Source organism: Fundulus heteroclitus, unplaced genomic scaffold (genome assembly GCF_011125445.2).
Source record: "Fundulus heteroclitus isolate FHET01 unplaced genomic scaffold, MU-UCD_Fhet_4.1 scaffold_45, whole genome shotgun sequence".
In the NCBI taxonomy this organism is placed as follows: domain Eukaryota; kingdom Metazoa; phylum Chordata; class Actinopteri; order Cyprinodontiformes; family Fundulidae; genus Fundulus; species Fundulus heteroclitus.
Genome location: NW_023396868.1, coordinates 1,722,442 through 1,745,158, shown reverse-complemented (window position 1 = coordinate 1,745,158; position 22,717 = coordinate 1,722,442). Strand labels below are relative to the sequence as shown.

At 38.6% G+C, this 22,717-nt stretch overlaps 1 protein-coding gene across 3 annotated transcripts in view; it reads left to right on the top strand.

The window, feature by feature from the left end:
- Positions 1-22,717, top strand: part of lrrc40 (leucine rich repeat containing 40) — a 71,452-nt gene that overhangs the window by 30,270 nt on the left and 18,465 nt on the right. For all 3 annotated transcript variants that reach the window (XM_036131668.1, XM_036131669.1, XM_036131667.1), the window contains exons 5-8: positions 9,249-9,372; positions 10,948-11,087; positions 11,251-11,423; positions 11,514-11,604. In XM_036131668.1, the coding sequence (XP_035987561.1) occupies positions 9,249-9,372; positions 10,948-11,087; positions 11,251-11,423; positions 11,514-11,604 (528 nt within the window). The remainder of the gene's footprint in view (positions 1-9,248; positions 9,373-10,947; positions 11,088-11,250; positions 11,424-11,513; positions 11,605-22,717) is intronic.

The following is a 22,717-nucleotide window of genomic DNA, read 5'->3' as shown; positions in this document are numbered from 1 at the left end:
CACAAAAGAAAGATGCATTTGCTACAGGGACCTGTGTGCGGTAGGTTTGTGTTTTTTTGGGTGTGTGTGTGTGTGTGGGGGGGGGGGGGGCTGGTTATCTTTACCTATTCCAAGGGGAGGCTCACATTCAATGAATTTGAAAACCCCTGGTGTAATTGATCCCAATCTAGACCACTCTAACCCACGAACCCTGACACCTTCTTCAATGTCGAGCTTGCTTTCAGATTGTGTAACCAAGGACGGTTGCATTGATCCTTGGAGATTTTATAATCCTGGTATCAAGGAATATTCTTCTTTTTTTTCACAAATGAATAAGTCTTTTTCTCGGATTGATTATTAATTTATTGACGCTAAAATAATTTCTAAAGTACTGTCTGTTAATTATCACCCTATTGTTATTTCTGACCACGCCCTTCTTTCTTTAGATATTCAATTTTCTTTACAACCCAGGTACTCCACACCTTGGAGGTTCAATACATTACTCCTTTCAGATAATAACTTGACAGAATTTATTGCAACCAAAATTGATGATTATATTTCCACAAATCAGAACGATACGGAACCAGTTTCCCCTTCATTGATGTGGAAATCCCTAAAAGCATACTTACGGGGACAAATAATTTCTTACTCTGCCCACTTGAATAAGTCACGAGTTACATGAACTCCTTATTAATATCACCAATTTGGACCAACAACTTGCTTCTTGCCCCTCTCCCAGCTTACTTAAACGTGTTGACTTACAGACTGAATTCGATCTCATTACGACTAGAGATGCAGAGCGACTTCTTTTACGATCACGCTCCACGTATTATGAACATGGCGATAAGCCATAATAATGCTTTGAGAAGCATGCAAAATAACAAAGCTCCTGGCCCTGATGGATTTTCAGTGGAATTCTTTAAGAGATTCCAGGGTAAACTGTCCCCCTTACTGCATGCTGTGTTTAAGTAATCATTAGAACATGGCACTGTTCCTCCCATTTTAAGGCAGGCCTCCATAAGTCTCCTCTTGAAAAAAGATAAGGATCCAAATCTCTGCAGCTCATATAGACCTCTCTCATTAATAAATATAGATGCCAAGATCCTTGCAAAAGCTTTGGACTCGCGCCCGGAAAACATTGTACAGACTATTGTCTCACACGAGCAAACTGGCTTTATTAAGGGGAGACAGGTATTCTTTAATGTCCCCACGCTTCTAAATATTATTTACTCTAAAGCTACCACAACACCCGAAGTAGTAATTTCAATTGATGCTGAAAAAGCATTTGACAAGGTTGAATGGAACTATTTATTTAATGTTTTATGAATGAATGAAAACTTTATTGTCATTGTCACAAGAACAACGAAATTTAAAAAGTGCCATCGATCCGTGCATATGTTTAAAAAAAAACAATAATAAATAAATAATAAATAAATCTCTGTCTCTCAATTTACACACAATATAAGAAATAAATAACAAATAACTGATAAAAACAACAAAAAAATTAAAAATAGCACATTCTCACACACATCATCCATGATAATTTATGGTTATTTTTGGTTGCATTTAGTTTTGTTATTGCTGTCAGGTAAAAACTGTCTCTAAAACGGTTGGTTCTTGTTCTGATTGCTCTGTATCGTCTGCCTGAAGGCAACAGTGTAAACAGAGAATGTCCAGGATGAAAAGTGTCCTTTGTGATGGGTTGTGCCTTTTTTAGACAGCGGTCGCTGTGCAAGTCCTCCAATGAGGGGAGAGGGCAGCCAATGATTTTTTTGGGCTGTATTCACAATCCTTTGTAGAGCTTTCTTTTGAGCCGCAGTGCTGCTGTTACACCATGCGCAAATACAATAAGTCGGTATACTCTCTATGCAGCACTTGTAGAAGGACACCAGCAGTTTCTTTTTGATGTTATTCTTCCTGAGAACCCTCAGGAAGTACAGTCTTTGCTGGGCCTTTTTTGTCAGCTCCAGGGTGTTGATGTTCCATGTGAGGCCCTGCTCAATGTGGACCCCCAGGAAACGGAAGTCAGCTACCCTCTCCACACATTTTCCCCCAATGGTTAGTGGTGTAATGTCCGTTTTTTTCCTCCTGTAATCTATTATGAGTTCTTTTGTCTTTGAGTTGTTGAGGAGCAGATTGTTCTCCCTGCACCACACCAACAGCCGCTCCACCTCACTCCTGTAGGCCGACTCGTCGCCTCCTGAGATAAGCCCCACCATTGTGGTGTCATCAGCAAACTTGATGATGGTGTTGCTGTGGTGGGTAGAGGTGCAGTCATGTGTATATAAACAATAGAGCAGGGGACTGAGCACACAGCCCTGTGGAGAGCCAGTGCTAAGGCTGAGGGCAGTGGATAAATGTTTCCCCACCCTAACTCTGTGCTGTCGGTTGGTCAAGAAGCTCATAATCCACTTGCAGGTGGAGTGAGGGAGACCCAGGTGCACCAATTTGTCCACCAGTCTGTGAGGGAGGATGGTATTAAAAGCAGAGCTATAGTCCACAAAGAGCATTCGCACATAGCTTCCCTTCTGCTCCAGATGTGACAGAGCAGCATGGAGGGCTGTGATCACAGCATCCTCTGTGGATCTGTTTGCTCTGTAGGCAAACTGGTGGGGGTCAAAGCCAGGAGGGAGAAGTGCTGTGATGTGACCCCGGACCAGTTTTTCAAAACACTTCATCACCACAGGGGTTAGTGCCACTGGCCGGTAGTCGTTGAGGGAAGAGATATGAGGTTTCTTGGGTATGGGGACTATGGTGGAAGATTTCAGGCAGGATGGGACTGTAGACAGGGCTAGGGACTGGTTGAAGATCCTGGTAAAGACTCCAGCCAGCTGATCGGCGCAGTCTTTCAGGACACGTCCAGGGACGCCATCAGGTCCAGCAGCCTTCTTTGGGTTGACGGCCCGCAGTGTGCGCCTCACCTCCTGCTCCTTTACAACAAAGGGTCTGGTGTTGTGGGTCGCTTTGTGTAGTGTGGCTGCTTCTGTTGGTTTCACCTCAAAGCGGGCAAAGAAGAGGTTCAGCTCCTCTGCCAGCATGGCGTCGCCTTCCGCAGCTGCGAGGTTGGTCCTGTGGTTGGTAAGATGCTGGATTCCCTGCCACACCTGCCTGCTGTTGTTACTATCAAGATAGCCCTCTATCCTCCTCCTGTAGTCAGACTTAGCCATTCTGATGCCACTCTTCAAGTTAGCTCGGGCTGTACTGTAGACAGTCCTGTCCCCAGACCTGAAGGCAGTATTCCTGGTCTTTAGCAGACGCTGGACCTCCTGAGTCATCCAGGGCTTCTGGTTTGGGAATACCCGGATACGTTTATCCACAGCTACAGTGTCAATACAGTTCTTGATGTAGCACAGTACACTGTCTGTAAAAACCCCCAGGTCCTGATGTTCAAAAACATCCCAGTTTGTCCTGTCGAAACAGTCCTGCAGCTGCTGTGTCGCATCCTCAGGCCAGGATTTGATGGTTTTGGTGATGGCTATAGCGGTTTTCCTAACAGGGGTATAAGCAGGGATTAAATGCAGGGACAGGTGATCGGACTGACCCAGGTGTGGAAGTGGCCTAGCCCTGTAGCCAAGCTTGATGTTAGAGTAGACTTTGTCCAAAATGCTAGCCTCTCGTGTAGCACACTTTACATGTTGGTGGAATTTGGGAAGCGCTGTCTTCAAGTCTGCATGGTTAAAGTCCCCTGCTATGATCACTAAAGAAATTTCGACTGGGCAATGGGTTCATTTCATTGATACGCCTACTCTATGCATGTCCACAAGCAAATATCTCCATTAATGGCATCCATTCTAGTTTTTTCACACTATCCTGTGGCACCAGACAAGGCTGTCCCCTTTCTCCTTTATTGTTTGCACTAGCGATAGAGCCCTTGTCAATTTTTTTGAGATCCTACTCGACCTTTACTGGGATTTCACGTTTGGGCACAGAATTTAGGTTGTCATTTTATGCTGATGATTTGTTGTTATATGTCTCAGATCCTGTTCTTTCCATTTCCACAATTTTATCTGTTTTCTGGAGATTCGGTTCATTCTCTGGCTACAAGGTGAATATCTCTAAAAGTGAATGCTACCCTATTAACGCTTCAGCCTTACAGCTCACACAGTCAGATAATCCTTTCAATTTAAACCTGACTGTCTTTAGATATCTCGGGATCAACATTACCAGAACATTAAATACTCCGTTTTCTGCTAATTTCTCACCTTTATTATCTAAAATTAAAATAGATCTACAAAGATGGAGAAGTCTACCACTTTCATTAATAGGAAGAATTAACGCAGTTAAGATGAACATTTTGCCCAAATTTCTGTTTTTGTTTCATTGTCTCCCACTTTTCCTGCCAAAGCAGTTTTTTAAAACAATTGATCAGACTATCTCTGATTTCCTGTGGTGTGGAAAGGCTCCCAGAATCCGCAAATCCACACTTCAGAGATGTAAATTCAATGGTGGACTGGCACTTCCAATTTTCCAATTCTATTATTGGGCAGTACACATTCAAAAAATCTAGTTCTGGCTCAAACTTATGAATCTGCCGTGGTGCAACTTGGAGGCACAGTCATCTGGTTCATCATCCTTATCTGCCCTACTTACTTCCTCTACCCCATCCAACCTTTCTGGCTATACAAACAATCAAGTGGTTCTTTCCACACTTAAATTTAAAATGCCTCCTAAATTGATACCAGATTTTAAGTCAGTATCCACTTTAACTCGTATACTAAAGAATCATTTATTTCAACCTTCATTTACAAATCCTACAGGATTTCCTAGCATGGCATAATAAAGGCCTGAAGTGTTTTAAAGACTTCTACAAAGATAGTATTTTTTGTAGTTTTGCAGATATCTCAGAAGAATTTCATCTCCCACCTTCTCATCTTTTTTGATACTTTCAAATTAGACACTGCGCTAAAATTTTGTTTCCTCTCTTCCCTTCTTCACCGCCAACAGTGGGAGAAGCTGTTAAACCATGACCCTCTTCAAAAGTCACTTATCTCTAAAATTTATGACGAACTTCTGTCTTTTGACTGCTTGCCAATTATTAAAGTAAGGATGCCTGGGACCAGGAACTGTACCTAAACTTGGAGAATGACTGGTGGGACGCTGCTCTTAAGACAATTTATACAAGCTCGTCTTACACTTATACAGTTTAAAGTACTTTTTAGACTCCATTTTTCTAAAACTCGACTCACAAATGTATCCCAGTATCACAGACAAATGTGACAAATGTCATGCCTCACCCTGCAATTTATCCCATATGTTCTATTTTTGTCCATTACTTTCTTCCTTCTGGTTGAATTACTTTGATACCATGTCAAAAATACTTTCTGTGTTCATAAAAGTCTCCCCCCACATTGCCATATTTGGGCTCTCAGAGGACCATAACCGGATTGGCAAGGCAAGGCAAATTTATTTATATAGCACAATTCAGTACAAGACAATACAAAGCGCTTTACATGATTAAGATATACCAAAATAATAAAATGTAGATAGAAAATAGAATAAAAGCAAGTAGGGATAGAATGTAGTAACAAAAAAGAACATTAAAAACAGTAAAACTGTTTAACTAGAACAGTCAAAGGCAATTTTAAACAGATGTGTTTTTAATCTTGATTTAAAAGAACTCAGGCTTTCCGCACTTTTACAGTTTTCTGGAAGTTTGTTCCAGATAAACGGAGCATAGGAACTAAATGCTGCTTCTCCGTGTTTGGTTCTGGTTCTAGGTATGTGGAGTAGGCTGGAGCCAGAAGACCTTAGTGGTCTGGAGGGTTGATACACTGATAACAGGTCTGTGATGTATTTAGGTGCTAAGCCATTTAGGGATTTATAGACTAACAGAAGTATTTTAAAGTCTATTCTCTGAGATACAGGGAGCCAGTGTAAGGACTTTAGAACTGGGGTTATGTGCTCTACTTTCTTAGTCTTAGTCAGGACGCGGGCAGCAGCGTTCTGGATCAGCTGCAGCTGTCTGACCCACTTTTTAGGAAGTCCTGTGAAAACACCGTTGCAGTAATCAATTCTACCCCTAACCAACTAGATATTTTGGCATTTACCTCATTACTGGCCAGACGCCGCCTTCTTTTGCACTGGAAGTCGACTAAAGCCCCTTCTACTACCCAATGGCTCAATGACACCATGTCTTTTCTGAAGCTAGAAATGATCCAATATTCAGTGAAAGGTAATTCGGTTAAATTTTGTCACTAATGGCTTCCCTTTATTACATTCTTCCACTCTCTTCAGTCCTTTCCTTCTGAATGACCCCTCCCTCCCCCTTTTGTTTGTTTTTGTTTATTTAAATTTTTTTTATTAGATTTCATTTTATTTTTTTATTTTATTTTCTGAAGGGCTTTATTTATATTTAATTATAGCTTATTAAGCTCTATTGTTATTTAGTTGTTACTATTACGATGTTTATTATTTCGTTTTTTTTTTTAGTTGCGTGGTGTTCTGTTCGTACCACTTAATTTACAAAACACCCTGGGAGTTTGACTATATCCCTTGTTCTCAACTTTTCGAGATGCACAGTTCCTTTATGGTACCAATATGTACATATTGTTACTTGCTATGATACCCTATGTGAAAAGGATGTACATATGGATACACATCTCTATTGTTGTAATGTGCATTACTTCCTAATAAAAATATAAAAAAGAAAAAGTTGGGCAAAGCTGTTTAAAACCTTAAAAACAAACAGAAGTTCTTTAAACTGAACCCTAAGATAAACAGGTAACCAGTGAAGGAAGGCCAGGATGGCCTTGAAAGAATAGGTTTAACCTTTGCTTTGTTCCTTAAATGATAAAAATGACTTAACTGCGGTCCTTTTATGACTGTCAAGTTTAAAATCTATATAGATATATGTATGAGAGTCATGAGTACTTGTTGATGGCATTAAAATTATTTCTAAGAGCATTAGAAGAGCATTAAAAAGCATTAAATTCTGTAATCAGATCAACTAAATGTAGCCTGTTCATATAATATGTACACCTTTAGATTGTAAATACACTTAAAGGCTTACTGTTTAGAAGTTCCCTTTATTAGCTAGGATTTTTTTTTATTCCAGAATCATTGAAGTTGATTATAATGATCATCAGATTTGTTTTAGAGTTATCTATTGAACAAAGATGGTCAAACACTCGTAGGAAAATGAGATTCTGGTTCTACCACAAGGAACGGGATGCTCTGGATATGAAAACTTTTACTGGGTAAAGAACATGGGAGGACTGCAACAGTGTACGGTTAATTCTTTATACATTGGTTTTAATTATCAATTTTATCGATTCGTTGTTGCAGCTCTAAATAAGTGATTCTATTGAAAATAAAATCATTGGCATCTGCCGAGACATGATTACCTCGTCCTCAGAAAGTGAGGCAGCATTGGAGGAATCTTTTGAACCGGATCGGTGTTTGAACTGTTTAGACCCATTTGAGCTTTCTGTTTTATCAGAAATTTTTGTTTCATCTAAACCTTCAACTGGTAGACCCAATCCCAACCAACTTATTTAAGGAAGTATTCCCTTTGATTAATGCCCCTATTTTAGACATGATTACTGTATTTTTCGGACTATGATGCACCGGATTGTAAGTCGCACCGTGAATTTACTTGTCTGTCTTTGTCCACATATAAAACGGATTATAAGACCCATTACATATTCTTCCCAAGTGTGTAATATCGCTCCGGCCCTCCAGTAGGGTGACCAGATGTCCCCGATTTCCGGGGACAGACCCTGTTTTGGATGTCATGTCCCCGTCAGAAGATGTCCCAGATTAAGCAGTGTGGTTTACATGCATGTTTTTAAAAGCATAAATTTGTTCCAGATGCTGCAAAGAACGCTGCGTGATTCTGCGGAGAGAACTTTCGTCATGAGTAAGAAATTAAAGACAAATTACCAGTAATATATGAGTAAGGTATTAGATTACCAGTAATATATCCTATGTTTTAATCACCTAAAAGTCCTTGTCTTGACTATATCTGATTAGAAATAACATATTTTAGTTTGTTAGCTTCAAACAACTACATCATCGATGGCACTATACTTTCGGCAACTCTTATTTTGTGATACTTCCTGAAGTGAACTTTGACACAGGATTTTTTTTCCCGTTTATTCCCTGCCAAAAAAGGAGAGTATACGTGTCAGAAATTAGAACTTCAATTTAATTTAGGCATCTAAGCACCATTATGCTTCTGGTGTACAGTTATTGACTGATTAAAATGAAAAGCTGACCTAAGCGTAGGACGCGCATGTGCTGCTTTGATGCGCTTTGCAATGCGTCCAGTATGTTTCTCCTTAACATCGTGCCCTTCTGAGAGGGAGGGCTTTCCATTTCTGCCGGGGGACAGAGTAGTTGGACTACACATATTTTTATTTCATTTTTTTGACTGCATTGTATCACATAAAATCAGTCAGTAAGCACAACAGCAATCATATATAAGCACTGGATTATAGCACGCACCATCAATTTTGAGAAAATTTAAGGATAAAAAGTGCGCCTTGTAGTCCGGAAAATACAGTAATCTATCCTTAATAAATGAATATGTACAACAGGCTTTTACAGTAGCCGTAATTAAACCTTTACTTAAGAAACCTTCTTTTGATCAAGATGACTTACTAAATTATAGACATATCTAAACTTCTTTCCCATCTAAAATTCTTGAGAAACTAGTTGCTAATCAAGTATGAGAACATTTACAAAGTATTGACCTACTTGAGGAGTTTCAGTCATGCTTCAGAGCTCATCATGGCACCATAACAGCTCTAGTGAAGGTCACTAATTATATTCTCATGGCCTCAGAAGATAGACTTGTGTCTGTACTTCTCCTGTTAGATCTGAGTGCTGCATTTAATACAGTTGATCACAATATTCTCCTAGAAAGACTTGGGAAAGAATGAGAGGCAGATCATTTACTTATCAGGTTCCTCTCCTGTGGAACTAACTCCAAGTTTTGGTCTGTGAGGCAGACACCCTGCCTTTTAAGACTAGGCTTTAAACCTTACTTTTTGAAGCTTATAGATAGAGTGGCTTAGGTTATCCTGAGCTTTTTTTTTTTTTAAAGTTATGCTGCTGTAGGCTTAGGCACCTGGAGGACATCAATATCTATTTCTCACACTCTGCTGAGTTCTTCTGCTTTTCCCCAATTTTGCATTGTTGTTCAACTCAGGTTGGACAACAGCCACTCAACAAAATTTCACAATTAATTACATTTTTTCAAAGCCCACTCTTTTTTCTTTTTGCAATTTACTAATGGTAATGTTATGTCTTTTTATGATTACTTGAAGGATCTGTCCAACAACTCTCTGGAGCATTTGCCTTCCAGTGTTGGAAACCTCAGCGCTCTGCAGAAAGTCATCCTTGGTCACAACAAGCTTACCTGTCTTCCTGACAGCATGGGCCAGCTAACAAGTGAGAACAGAAATGTTACACCATCTCTGACACTGCAACAAAGTACTAGATATACAGAAAAATAAAGAATGGCAAGCCTAAAAAGCATTACAAAACCACAAAATTAAAAAAAGATTGCAGTCACTTCATATTAAAGGATTTTCTCCAACTACTCAGTCCTATTCAGCACCATATAATAACTGAAGCCTAACATAATATATTTTATGTAAATAAACTTTAGAAAAATCCCCCTCTAGTTTTTTGCTCAAAATAACCTGCTTAAATCTTATCATGCTTTATTCAGCATTTACAAACTACATTTAAATAATCTAAACTGTTCCATCCAGTCACTGCCAAAAGTCTCCTGGCCAGTTAATTAAAGGCCAATGAATAACAGTGACTTCAGATCAGATTGGCATAAACTATGCCCCTATAAGTTTTTAATAAATCAATGTACAGCAGCTTTGGTGGGTTAGCTTCACTTCAAGGTAATTAACCTTTTCAATCCTGCACTATCTAGGAGCACTGATGAAACTGAATAAAATGTAAATACCACTACGTTCTGGCTCTCATAGCTGCTTCTTTACGCTGCTTTGATAGTTCTTCTTTTGTATTGAAGAGCAGAAGTAAAGAAGAATTTTTTAGGTTAAAAAATTAGTACATCACCCACAAGGAAAACTATGAAAAAAATCCCCTGCTGATTGATTTCTCTTGAGATTTGCTATTTTATTAAAAAATCTAGTGTAACTGAAGAGGTAAAGAAGGAAAGCGACGCTAATATTTTAAAGTTGTGTAAAAGATTTACAGAGCTAACTTTTTATCAATATGATGTAGTCATTTATTTGTTTCTCCTATTAGGCTACGCCACCTGCTGGCATAAAAGGATAACTGTCTCTAGCAAAAGTTTACAGTTCTGTTCTGACGCTTCCATTGTGTTTTAAAGTAGTTATTTGGCAAAACGCAGCTCTCCAAATGTATGCAGCTTAAATATCAGCATCACAATTTGTCTTTGTATTTCATACTACATAGAAATTAGTACATGAATATGCTTTGTCAAGCTATGTTAATGTATATAAATAAAGCTTTAATTTAGAAAAAAATTAAACCCAAGATATAAGACATACATGTTTAAACTGGAAATTGGTACACCATCATGCTCATTTATTGTGGGATTACTACATTTTGACCTGTTGAGGTTAATTTGTTTCTTCAGCGCTATGGTAAAAATATATCCTGCCTAGACTGTGATTCATAAACTGTTTGCCAGGTGTCAAAGAGACACCTGGCAAACAGTTTGCCAGGTGTCTGCAATTGTGCAGACACCTGGCAATGTGCTGCAATTGTTTTCTTTTTGTTTTTTTTCTCATCATGTATAAAAACACATTCCAAAATTTGTTATCCTGGATGTTTTTTCCACGTCATCAGTTTTTTTTAACGCTGTATTAAAACAAGAAATTCACAAAATCTAACAACTGTCAGTGTTTTTGACTAACTTTTAGTAGAGTTAGAATGTTTTTTTGATGTAGCCAAAAAATATTTAGTTTTATCTGAAACAGCATTTGTCTTATGTGTCCATGATTTGACCTGACCTGGCAGATGTTAGGCTCCTGGACTGCAGCAATAATCAGCTGACTGATGTGCCTGTTAGCCTGTCAGGGATGCTTTCTCTGGAGCAGCTTTATATCCGACACAACAAGCTCTGCCGACTGCCACAGCTGTTTTCACCAGCACTTAAGGTAAGCATGGCTGTCAATCCACTTTGGTTGTGGTGGAATTAATGCTCATAAGTATGACTCGAACTGAATTTCTCTTTTTGTGTCTTTTTTTTTTTTTTATTATTTATTTTTTTACAAAGTTTGCAATGAATCACACAGTTTATGCTGTTTTTTGTGTGTATAGGAATTGTTTGCTGGGAACAACCAGATTGAGTTGTTGGAGAGGGAGCAGCTAGCCTGTCTGACAGCTTTATCTCTTCTAGAACTGAGAGATAACAGAATCAGAAACCTTCCTGAACAAATCACTTTGCTGCTCACTCTGACAAGGCTTGACCTCACAAACAATGACATCAGCACGTAAGTCTTAAGCATCTTGACACCATGCACACTTAGACACACATGTAAACTGGCTTGTTGGAGCATTAAAGTTGATTCTTTCTTTGGCAGTCTTCCAGCCTCTTTGAGCCTGCTGCCCAACCTGAAGGTGTTGCTGTTGGAGGGAAACCCTCTCCGCGGAATAAAGAGGGAACTTCTGGCTGTAGGTCACACATTTAAAACACACGCAAAATTGTGAGGAGAGATTAAGGTTTACTTTGTTTGTACAGGAACAGGAAGGGGGGGGGGGGGCTGTCTGACCCCAAGGAACATGTTTTTTTATTTATTGTTTAACGTACTAGATTCGCTCTATGCTAGTGTAAGGTTTGTGTGTGGGCTTTTTTATTTTCTTTGTAGATTAGAACATATTTTTAATGAAATTGTAATAGTTACACACAACATCCACAAAAGAAGCCAGAGAAAGATCGGTCAAACCTCCACAACCTGAATCGTCTCTGAAACAGAGACCAGGTGGATTTACGGACTAAACTCTGATCTACCTGCGTTTGTTCTCACTTTATTTATTTCATGTACCAGCTTCTAAATTATGGAGGACCAAGTCTTCCATAATTAAAAATAAATACAGAAATAAATAAATGCTCAATAAATAAATATGCATACAATTATGTGCCACCAAAAATATAATAAACAAATAAATGTAGGTAGAAAATAAATTATACAGTGAGACAAAATGTATATATCTCCTTTAATTAGCCACTTTATTTATTAATTACTTATTTTTTTAAGTATTTATTTATGTGCATGTTATAATATTTTTGTCTGTTTTATTCTTTCTTTGTATTTTTTTGCCCTATTTATTTCTCCGATGCTATTTATTTCTGCCTGTCCTTTTTACATTTCTGTTTGTCTTTTTTACATTTCTGTTTGTCTTTTTTACATTTCTGTCTGTCCTTTTTACTTTTCTGTTTCTCGTTTTTACATTTCTGTCTGTCCTTTTTACATTTCTGTTTGCCGTTTTTACATTTCTGTCTGTCCTTTTTACATTTCTGTTTCTCGTTTTTACATTTCTGTCTCTCGTTTTTACATTTCTGCATGTCCTTTTTACATTTCGGTTTCTCGTTTTTACATTTCTGTCTGTCCTTTTTACATTTCTGTTTCTCGTTTTTACATTTCTGCATGTCCTTTTTACATTTCTGTATGCATTTCTGCCTCATTATGCAAATGAGGAGGGGATGTGTCTTAAGGGCTCAACTTCTTCCCATTGGTTGGTTAGCATTTTACTGCATCGGTCAAATCTACATGGCTTTCCCCCGCACTAAAGAATTGTTTAGTAATGTCAAACTCGGTTGCGCTCCCGTCCGAGAGGTCACGTGATTCGATTTTTGCTGCTCAGCCAATCAGATCACTGTATTGTCAGCTGAGTGCGTTCAATCTGTAAGGTGTTGTGAAAATTTGTTTCCAGACGAAGAAAGCCCAATAATAGTATTTTCTAGCGCCAGTTGGAAAGATCTTGATGGCAAGGAAAAAGAAAAAGCCCAGACCTTCCATCATCCATTTTCTAACACGCTTATCCCTGCTGGGTTCGGACCGGTGCCGATCTCCCGCTGTCAATGGGCGAGAGGCGGGGTATAAACTGGACAGGTCGGCAGTCCATCGCAGGGCAGAAATAGCCCAGACTTTTGCTCATTTTACTGTGATATCACCAAGACCTGCTGCGCTAGGATAGCACAGCCAAACGACTTATCCCCGGCAGAATTTGGATCCCCTGCGTCGGGAGTGCATTCAGCTGGAAGAATGAACCCAGTCAACTCCGCCTCATCTCCAACCGGCTTGGAAATGAAGATGATTTACTTTTCTTAACGAAATATAGCGATGGTGTCGTTACATTATCGTTCAGTTAGTGGGTTAAAACTGAAAATGTAACACTTGTTAGTGCGATCATCAAGGATTGTTATGTTGGTTAAAACTCCATTGATCACTCAGTATAACATGTTATGAGAAAGAAAACGGCTCTGTGGTCATTTCCACATGTGGCACAAAAATATTAGCTTTATGTTATTAGATTGTTGCATGTCTGTCTGCTTAAACCAAAAATCCACCTTCATGAGTCCATCACAGCTGTCTACTTGTTCATCTTTTTTCTTTTTCTTTTTTGGTAGCTAGACCCGCATGAATAGATCATATAAAGCGGATTTCACGTGTGATCAAATAAACACTGAATAAAGGTACAGCCAAAATTATCAGATTTAATAAGATTTTAATTCAACCAAGAACCATATAGAGATATTAACTATATTAAGAAAACGAGATATGCCGATTTTAAAAACAGAACAATGTATTAGGATTTTAAAAAATCTATTTCATTTTATTAGAATGTGATGTTTAAAAATATTTAGACTTCACAAAGCTGAAGGTTAAAACTTTTATTGATTTCAAACATTCTCCCAACGCAGGGGATCCAAATTCTGCCGGGGATAAGTCGTTTGGCTGTGCTATCCTAGCGCAGCAGGTCTTGGTGATATCACAGCAAAATGAGCAAAAGTCTGGGCTATTTCTGCCCTGCGATGGACTGCCAACGTGTCCAGTTTATACCCCGCCTCTCGCCCATTGACAGCTGGAGATCAGCACCGGTCCGAACCCAGCAGGGATAAGCGTGTTAGAAAATGGATGATGGAAGGTCTGGGCTATTTCTTTTTCCTTGCCATCAAGATCTTTCCAACTGGCGCCAGAAAATACTATTATTGGGCTTTCTTCGTCTGGAAACAAATGTTCACAACACCTTAAACATTGAACGCACTCAGCTGACAATACAGTGATCTGATTGGCTGAGCAGCAAAAATCGAATCACGTGACCTCTCGGACGGGAGCGCAACCGTTTAGATTTTTTTATCAGCAATAACTTCTTAATGTGCAAGTGAAAACGTGGGAACATTGGTGTTTTGAGATCACTGCTATGTGTAGCAACTTTTCCCGGTGGAAGAAAGTTGCCATCTGAAAGTTCATACGAAACTTCTTAAGGAAGCGTCCCACAGATTCTGGCCCACGGACTAAGACTCATTTTGAGGAAACTACGGTTGTAGCTCAGTGTCTGCCTTGCGGTGGTTGTGGAGAGGTGTCTGTTTTGTAGAATAAATCATCCGCCGATGAGTTATTGATCTGGAAAGCCGAATCTGAAACCACCGAAAAACATTTCAGATCCCAAATGTACAGCGTTCTAATTCTTCCAGTCTATTAGCAGCTTCCCGTAAGAGGTCGGACACTGAACGTCTGCCTGCTGAGTTTGACATTACTAAACAATTCTTTAGTGCGGGGGAAAGCCATGTAGATTTGACCGATGCAGTAAAATGCTAACCAACCAATGGGAAGAAGTTGAGCCCTTAAGACACAGCCCCTCCTCATTTGCATAATGAGGCAGAAATGCATACAGAAATGTAAAAAGGACATGCAGAAATGTAAAAACGAGAGACAGAAATGTAAAAACGAGAGACAGAAATGTAAAAACGAGAGACAGAAATGTAAAAACGAGAGACAGAAATGTAAAAAGGACAGACAGAAATGTAAAAAGGACAGACAGAAATGTAAAAAGGACAGACAGAAATGTAAAAACGGCAAACCGAAATGTAAAAACGAGAGACAGAAATGTAAAAACGAGAGACAGAAATGTAAAAACGAGAGACAGAAATGTAAAAAGGACAGACAGAAATGTAAAAAGGACAAACAGAAATGTAAAAAGGACAGACAGAAATGTAAAAAGGACAAGCAGAAATAAATAGCATCGGAGAAATAAATAGGGCAAAAAAATACAAAGAGAGAATAAAACAGACAAAAATATTATAACATGCACATAAATAAATACTTTAAAAAAATAAGTAATTAATAAATAAAGTGGCTAATTAAAGGAGATATATACATTTTGTCTCACTGTATAATTTATTTTCTACCTACATTTATTAGTTTATTATATTTTTGGTGGCACATAATTGTATGCATATTTATTTATTGAGCATTTATTTATTTCTGTATTTATTTTTAATTATGGAAGACTTGGTCCTTCATACTAAATCTTATTCTGACTTACAATTTACAGCGCAAAATACAAACATGTAGAAGTTTAATTTGATTTGTGTCCGATGACGAGCGAGCGAGCCAGAGAGAGAACTGGTAAAGGGGCAAATAGTAACAATAACAGAGCGCTCCATAAAGATGTTAATATTTGTGGGATATTATTTAACTTATTAAACCTTAAAGGAAGACTCGGGAGATGAAAGGTTGCAGTTCTTCTGCTTGCCAACAAGAGGACTCTTTTTTATTAGATGTACAGTCATGGCAAAAGTATTGAGAATGATTCAAATGTTAATGTTTACAAAGTCTACTGCTTCAGTTTTTATAACGCCAATTTGCATATACTCCAGAATGTTATAAAGAGTGATCAGCGTAACAGCAATTAATTGCAAAGTCAATATTTGCCTAGAAAATTAACTTTATCCCCCAAAACACATTTCAACGTCCTTGCAGCCCTGCCTTAAAAGGACCAGCTAACATTGTTTCAGGGATTGCTCCGTTAACACAGCTGTGGGTGGTGATGAGGACAGGGCTGGAGATCAATCTGTCATGATTAAGTAAGAATGACACCACTGGACACTTTAAAAGGAGGCTGGTGCTTGGTGTCATTGTTTCTCTTCTGTGAACCATGGTTATCTCTAAAGAAACACGTGCAGTCATCATTGCACTGCACAAAAATGGCCTAACAGGAAAGAGAATCGCAGAAACATTGCACCTCAGTCAACAATCTATTGCATCATCAAGAACTTCAAGGAGAGAAGTTCCATTGTTGCCAAAAAGGCTCCAGGGCGCCCAAGAAAGACCAGCAAGCACCAGGACCGTCTCTTAAGTGTTTCTGCTGCGGGACCGGGCTACCAGCATTGCAGAGCTTGCTCAGGAATGGCAGCAGGCAGGTGTGAGTGCATCTGCACGCACTGTGAGGCGGAGACTCTTGGAGCAAGGCCTGGTCTCAAGGAGGGCAGCAAAGAAGCCACTTCTCTCCAGGAAAAACATCATGGACAGACTGATATTCTGCAAAAGGTACAGGGAGTGGACTGCTGAGGACTGGGCTAGAGTCATTTTCTCTGATGAATCCCCTTTCCCATTGTTTGGGACATCTGGGAAACAGCTTGTTGGGAGAAGACGAGGTGAGCGCTACCACCAGTCTTGTCTCATGCCAACTGTAAAACATCCTGAAACATTCATAGGTGGGGTTGCTTTTCAGCCAAGGGAGTGGGCTCTCTCACAGTCTTACCTAAAAATACAGCCATGAATAAAGAATGGTACCAGATTATCCTCCTAGAGCAACTTCTCCCAACCGTCCAAGAGCAGTTTGGTGATGAACAATGCCTTTTCCAGCATGATGGAGCACCTTGCCATAAAGCAAAGGTGATATCTAACTGGGTCAGGGAACAAAAGATAGTGATTTTGGGTCCATGGCCTGGAAAGTCCTCTGATCTTAATCCCATTGAAAACTTGTGGTCAATCATCAAGAGACGTGTGGAAAAACCAAAACCTAGGAATTCTGACAAAATGCAAGCATTGATTGTGCAAGAATGGACTGCTATCAGTCAGAATTTGGTCCAGAAGTTGATTGAGAGCATGCCAGGGAGAATTGCAGAGGTCCTGAAGAAGAGGGGTCAACACTGCAAATATTGACTTGCTGCATTAACTCATTCTGTCATTAAAAGCTTTTGTTACTCATAATATGATTGCAATTGTATATCTGTACGTATGTGATGACAACATCTGACATACATGAAAACCAGAGGGCAGCAGATTATGTGAAAATATAATATTGGGTCATTCTCAATACTTTTGGCCATGGCTGTACATACCACAAGGTAACATCCACAGAACTCCTAACCGCGCATATCTGACTCCCTCATTTAAAGCTGAATGTGTGTGTGTAAAACATTGGTGTGTGTGTGTGTGTGTACGACATTTAGCAAGTGTGTTCTGCCATTTCTGGGAACTCTTATCTCAACATTCTTATAAACAGACAGATAATCTCAATGTTTGACAGATGTTTGGAAAAACAGGAACAGAGTGTGGGGATCATGTTCTAGCCATGTTCTGGCCTCTTGCTAAGGAAACCACAAATAGTCTGGAAAACAATGCTTTAACCCTTAGATATCTTTTCAAACCCTACATATCCCCCGCTAAAAGTGCAACATTCCTAAAGAAAATCTCTATATACTGTAGTACTTAGACTAAACTTGGTATAAAGAAAACATAGCATGGTAAAATTTAATTAGCAGTAGCAATGAATTAACACTAATCAGGCTTAACTGTAACAAAAAATAATTGCTTAAGCAAATATTGAATAATGGAATAATGTAAGTAAGGTTAAAACATTTGTGCTGATCAACAACTGACATGTACAACACACTCTAGAGAGAGAGAGAGAGAGAGAGAGAGAGAGGGCGTGACACAGACGCTGGACACACAAATATGCAAAATATTCATTGTTTTCTCATGACATCCTTCCAATTAGATATGGGAGTGAAAAAACCCTGTTGTTGGCATTTATTGATATATTATTCTTAGGGAAAGACTCCCCCATGGACCCCTGTCCTCACAGGCGTCCGCCAGCCGGCCACCTGACCGACCGGCATCAATTGGAAATCCGCCGTGATTATCACAATAAAATCCAACACTATTCATTTAGGAAAAGAAAACAAACATAATATTAAAGCTGCTAGCAGCATTGGCGGCCCTTGCAGCTCACTGCTGCTCGGCCTATGTCGGCACCATGGAAGCGTTAGCTTGACGACCTCCATTCCAACCGCAGGATTGGCGCTCAATTCCACCCATCACCACCATTGCAATAGTCATAACTAGTGATGGGTAGATGAGGCGTCATCAGGCGTTTCGACACATTGCCAAACTGTATTGATACTATGTCACTGAATACGGATTCTGCTGGAACTTAAAAATCCCTACAAGCAACCTAGTTGACAGACTGTCAACTGACATATTTTATGACCTAGTATCAGAATAATATAATTTAGCTGTTGCTTCTAGAAAATGGATAAGTGAGAAGACTTTTGTCAGTGGCTGTGTATGATTTGCTTTGTGAGAAAATCCAGATCACTCTTGTGTAACCCTCAACAAGTGCCTTGTTTAAAGACTACATACTAATGTCATTTTATTAATAAACTTACTAAAATAATTATCCCAGTTTCTATTTACAGTGATGCATATGTAGTTTTTAAATAAGGCAAAATCTCTTCATTTATCTGGCATTCAAACGTACTGTAATGAAAAAGGGTGAAACAACGCCAATAGTGGCCGAAAGTGGTATTTATTTTTCCACAGAGAATGAATAGGGCGGTTTCTGTGAAATTCAAATATTTATAAAAAAAATTCAACTGTTGGCCCTAAAATCCTGAAGATATTTACAGGTAATCTGGAATGCGTGTTCCAACTGCTAATTTTTTACTATGTTGTTTGACGCAGAAATTGTAGAAAAAAGAAATTTAGAGCTTATAGTGACATTGACTAAATTAGGTCACATTAAAGTTTTTGCCTAACAGGTATGGACTTGCACCAAACTGACAACGTATTTTAGGGTCTGTTAACTGAAGATGTGTGCCCATTTACAAAAAGATTGAGACATGCATGTTGCAGATAGTGATTTGTTCATTTGACAAACTTCTCAAAATTTAGAGTGACGGACATAAAAAAGCTTGGATTAGAGTGTACCATATGCTTTAATCTATCCAAGGAATAAATCTTGAGATTCTGAGTTCATAAAAACAAATGGCTGATTTTTGGTGAATTTTTTTCATTTACCGAATGATAGGTGTTCGAACAGACAAAATGGTGATTTTGATCCAAAATGGCAGACTTCCTTGTGGGGTTTGGACCATGGATCCAAGAGACTTTTTTTGTAGGTCCTCATGAACTACATATGTATATCCAATTTCATAAACCTGGGACAAAGCATGGCTTGGGGCTGATGTTTTGAAATATTCTAGAGGGCGCTGTAGAGCAAGTAGGCCATGCCCACAGGAAATTTCACTGGAAACCATTTTGGGACTGGACCAAGATTAAATTTGTTGAATTTGGTACTGATCAGATGAAAAATGTGGAATCTGGAGCCAAACGTATGGTCAAGGCGAGATGCCCGGGCCTAATTAGAAGCATTGCGGTGAAGAGAACTGGCACAAGCACTGACCCTGGTGTACTCCACAAGTAACTCTCAAGTTTGAAGATTTATTCTGAACATGAATAAACTGGAATCTGTTAGACAAAATTTAAACCAATGCTTTTCCTTTAGTACAGCACGTTTAAGTCTTTCCAGGAGAATATTGTGTAGAACTGGATAACATGCAGCACTAAGATCTAACAGGACAAGTACAGACACAAGTCCATTGTCTGAGGCTGTTTCAGTGATCAAAGGAAACACTTCCTAAAATGATTTGTTTGGGATTGGATCTGACAGAAATTGAAGGTTTAGATGAAGCTAATAATATCTCAGAAACTTCAACTGAATCAAAACAGTCCAAACACAGATGAGGTTTTGCAGTTACCTTCACTGCTGCCTCACTTATTGAGGATGAAGTAATCATGTTTGGGAGGAATCCGACAATCATATGTTTAATAGAATCAATTATATTCATAATGAACGCCCATAAAATCATAACTACTGAGGGCTGAGAGAATGGATCACACTGTATAAGTTTGGCAACTCTTTTAAAGGAAACCTTGGATTAATAGACCTTTTCATTTTCAGTAGTTTTTTATCATTCATCTTTATATATGTGTTAGCTTGCTTATCTATTACCTATCCTTTTGATTGGGAAAAAGTTGTAAATGTATTACTATTTGGCTTAAAAAGAAAATTACGAATTTTTTTAAACTAGTTGCTCATGGTGGGGGTTTTTTCTTAGTCTTCGAATGATGTGTTCTCATCTGTGATGGAATCTAAATCATATCACTAAAATAGATAAAACTTCTGTGCTTTTTCTGTGTATAATAATTAATCATCAACAAAAATTCAGGTCTGCTTTATTTGTGTTTACATTAATGAGTAAACATCAGACTGATTTACTTACTATGAATGTGTAATTTACTGTAATATACGCATATCTGCTACAACTGCTTATGAGTGTATTCTGTCTCACATGATCAATTCAATTTTATTTATATAGTGCCAATTCATGAAACATGTCATGTCGAGGCACTTTACAAAGTCAAATCAATCATATTACACAGATTGGTCAAAAATTTCCTATATAAGGGAACCAGTTGATTGCTTTAAAGTCCCGACAAGCAGCATTCACTCCTGGAGAAGCGTAGAGCTACAGGGCGAGTCGTCTGCATTGTCCATGGCTTTGCAGCAATCCCTCATACTGAGCAAGCATGAAGCGACAGCAGAAAGAAAAACTCCCCATTAGCGGGAAGGAAAAAACCTCCAGCAGAACCGGGCTCAGTATGAACGGTCATCTGCCTCGACCGACTGGGGGTTACAGAAGACAGAGCAGAGACGCAACAAGACAGACAAAAAAGCACAGAAGCATACATTGATCCAGTAATCTGTTCTACATTAGATGGTAATAGCGGGTGATCTGTCTTCTTTGGATGATGTCACAGTTAACAGAACGTCTGACCAGGTGTACCTACTATGAAGAAAAAAGAGAGAACAAAAAGTTAAAAGCTGAAATGACAACAGTCATTTCAATGTAATGCAATGCAAATCTGGAGAACAGTAGACTGGAGAACAGTAGAAATCAGTAGAGTGAGAAAAATAGGCCCTGATGTCCTCCAGTAGCCTATGGGATGTCCTCCCATTCTACTTTTAGAGACTCTAAGAACCACCAGTAGACCTGCAGTCTGAGAGCGAAGTGCTCTGTTAGGAATATATGGGGTAATCAGAGCTCTGATATATGATGGAGCTTGATTATTAAGGGCCTTATACATTAGAAGAAGAATTTTCTATTCTTGATTTAACAGGAAGCCAGTGAAGGGAAGCTAAAATTGGAGAAATATGATCCCTCTTGTTGATTTTCATCAGAACTCTTGCTGCAGCATTTTGGATCAGCTGAAGACTTTGAACTGTATTTTGTGGACTTCCTGATAGTAAAGAATTACAATAGTCCAGCCTTGAAGTAACAAATGCATGGACTAGTTTTTCAGCATCACTCCTGGACAGAATTTTTCTAATTTTGGCGATATTCCGGAGGTGAAAAAAGGAAACTCTGGAAACCTGTTTAATATGGGATTTAAATTACATGTCTTGGTCGAAAATAACACCAAGATTTTTTACTTTATTACCAGAGGCCAGGTTAATGCCATCCAGATTATGTGATTGATTTAAGAAGTTTATTTTTTGAGGACTCTGGTCCAAAGATTATAACTTCTGTCTTGTCAGAATTTAAGTGCAGGAAATTTAAAGTCATCCAGCTTTTGATGTCATCAAGACATGACTGCAGTCGAAGTAATTGATTGGATTGATCAGGATTTATGGATAAATATAGCTGAGTGTCATCAGCATAACAGTGGAAATTAATCCCATGCTGTCTGATAATTTTGCCGATCGGAAGTATATATATATATATATATATATATATATATATATATATATATATATATATATATATATATATATATATATATATATATATATATATATATATATATATATATATATATATATAGTAAATAGCATTGGTCCAAGGACTGAAGTCTGTGGTACTCCACGGGTGACCCTAGAGTTTGAAGATTTATTATTAACATGTCCAATAGATAAGATTTAAACCAGCCTAATGCTTTTCCCTTAATCCCTACAGTATGCTTGGGTCTTTGTAGGAGAATATAGTGATCAACTGTGTCAAATGCAGCACTGAGATCTAGCAGGACAAGTATAGACACAAGTCCATTATCTTAGGCCATGAGAATATCATTGGCCATCACCAGAGCTGTTTCAGTGCTATGATGAGCTCTGAAGCCTGACTGAAACTCCTCAAGTAGGTCATTACTTGATAAATGTTCACAGAGTTGATTAGCAACTATTTTCTCAAGAATTTTAGATAAGAAAAGAAGATTAGATATAGGTTTATTTTTAATGGAATCAATTTTATCTATGAAGAATCCCATAAAGTCATTACTGCTAAGAGCTAAGGGAATGGATGGATCAAAGGAGCTATGACTCTGTGTAAGTTTGGCAACTGTACTGAAGAGAAATCTAGGATTATTTTAGTTTTCCTCAATTAATGATGACATTTATGCTGCTCCAACTCTGCGAAGGGTCTTGTTATACAACAATA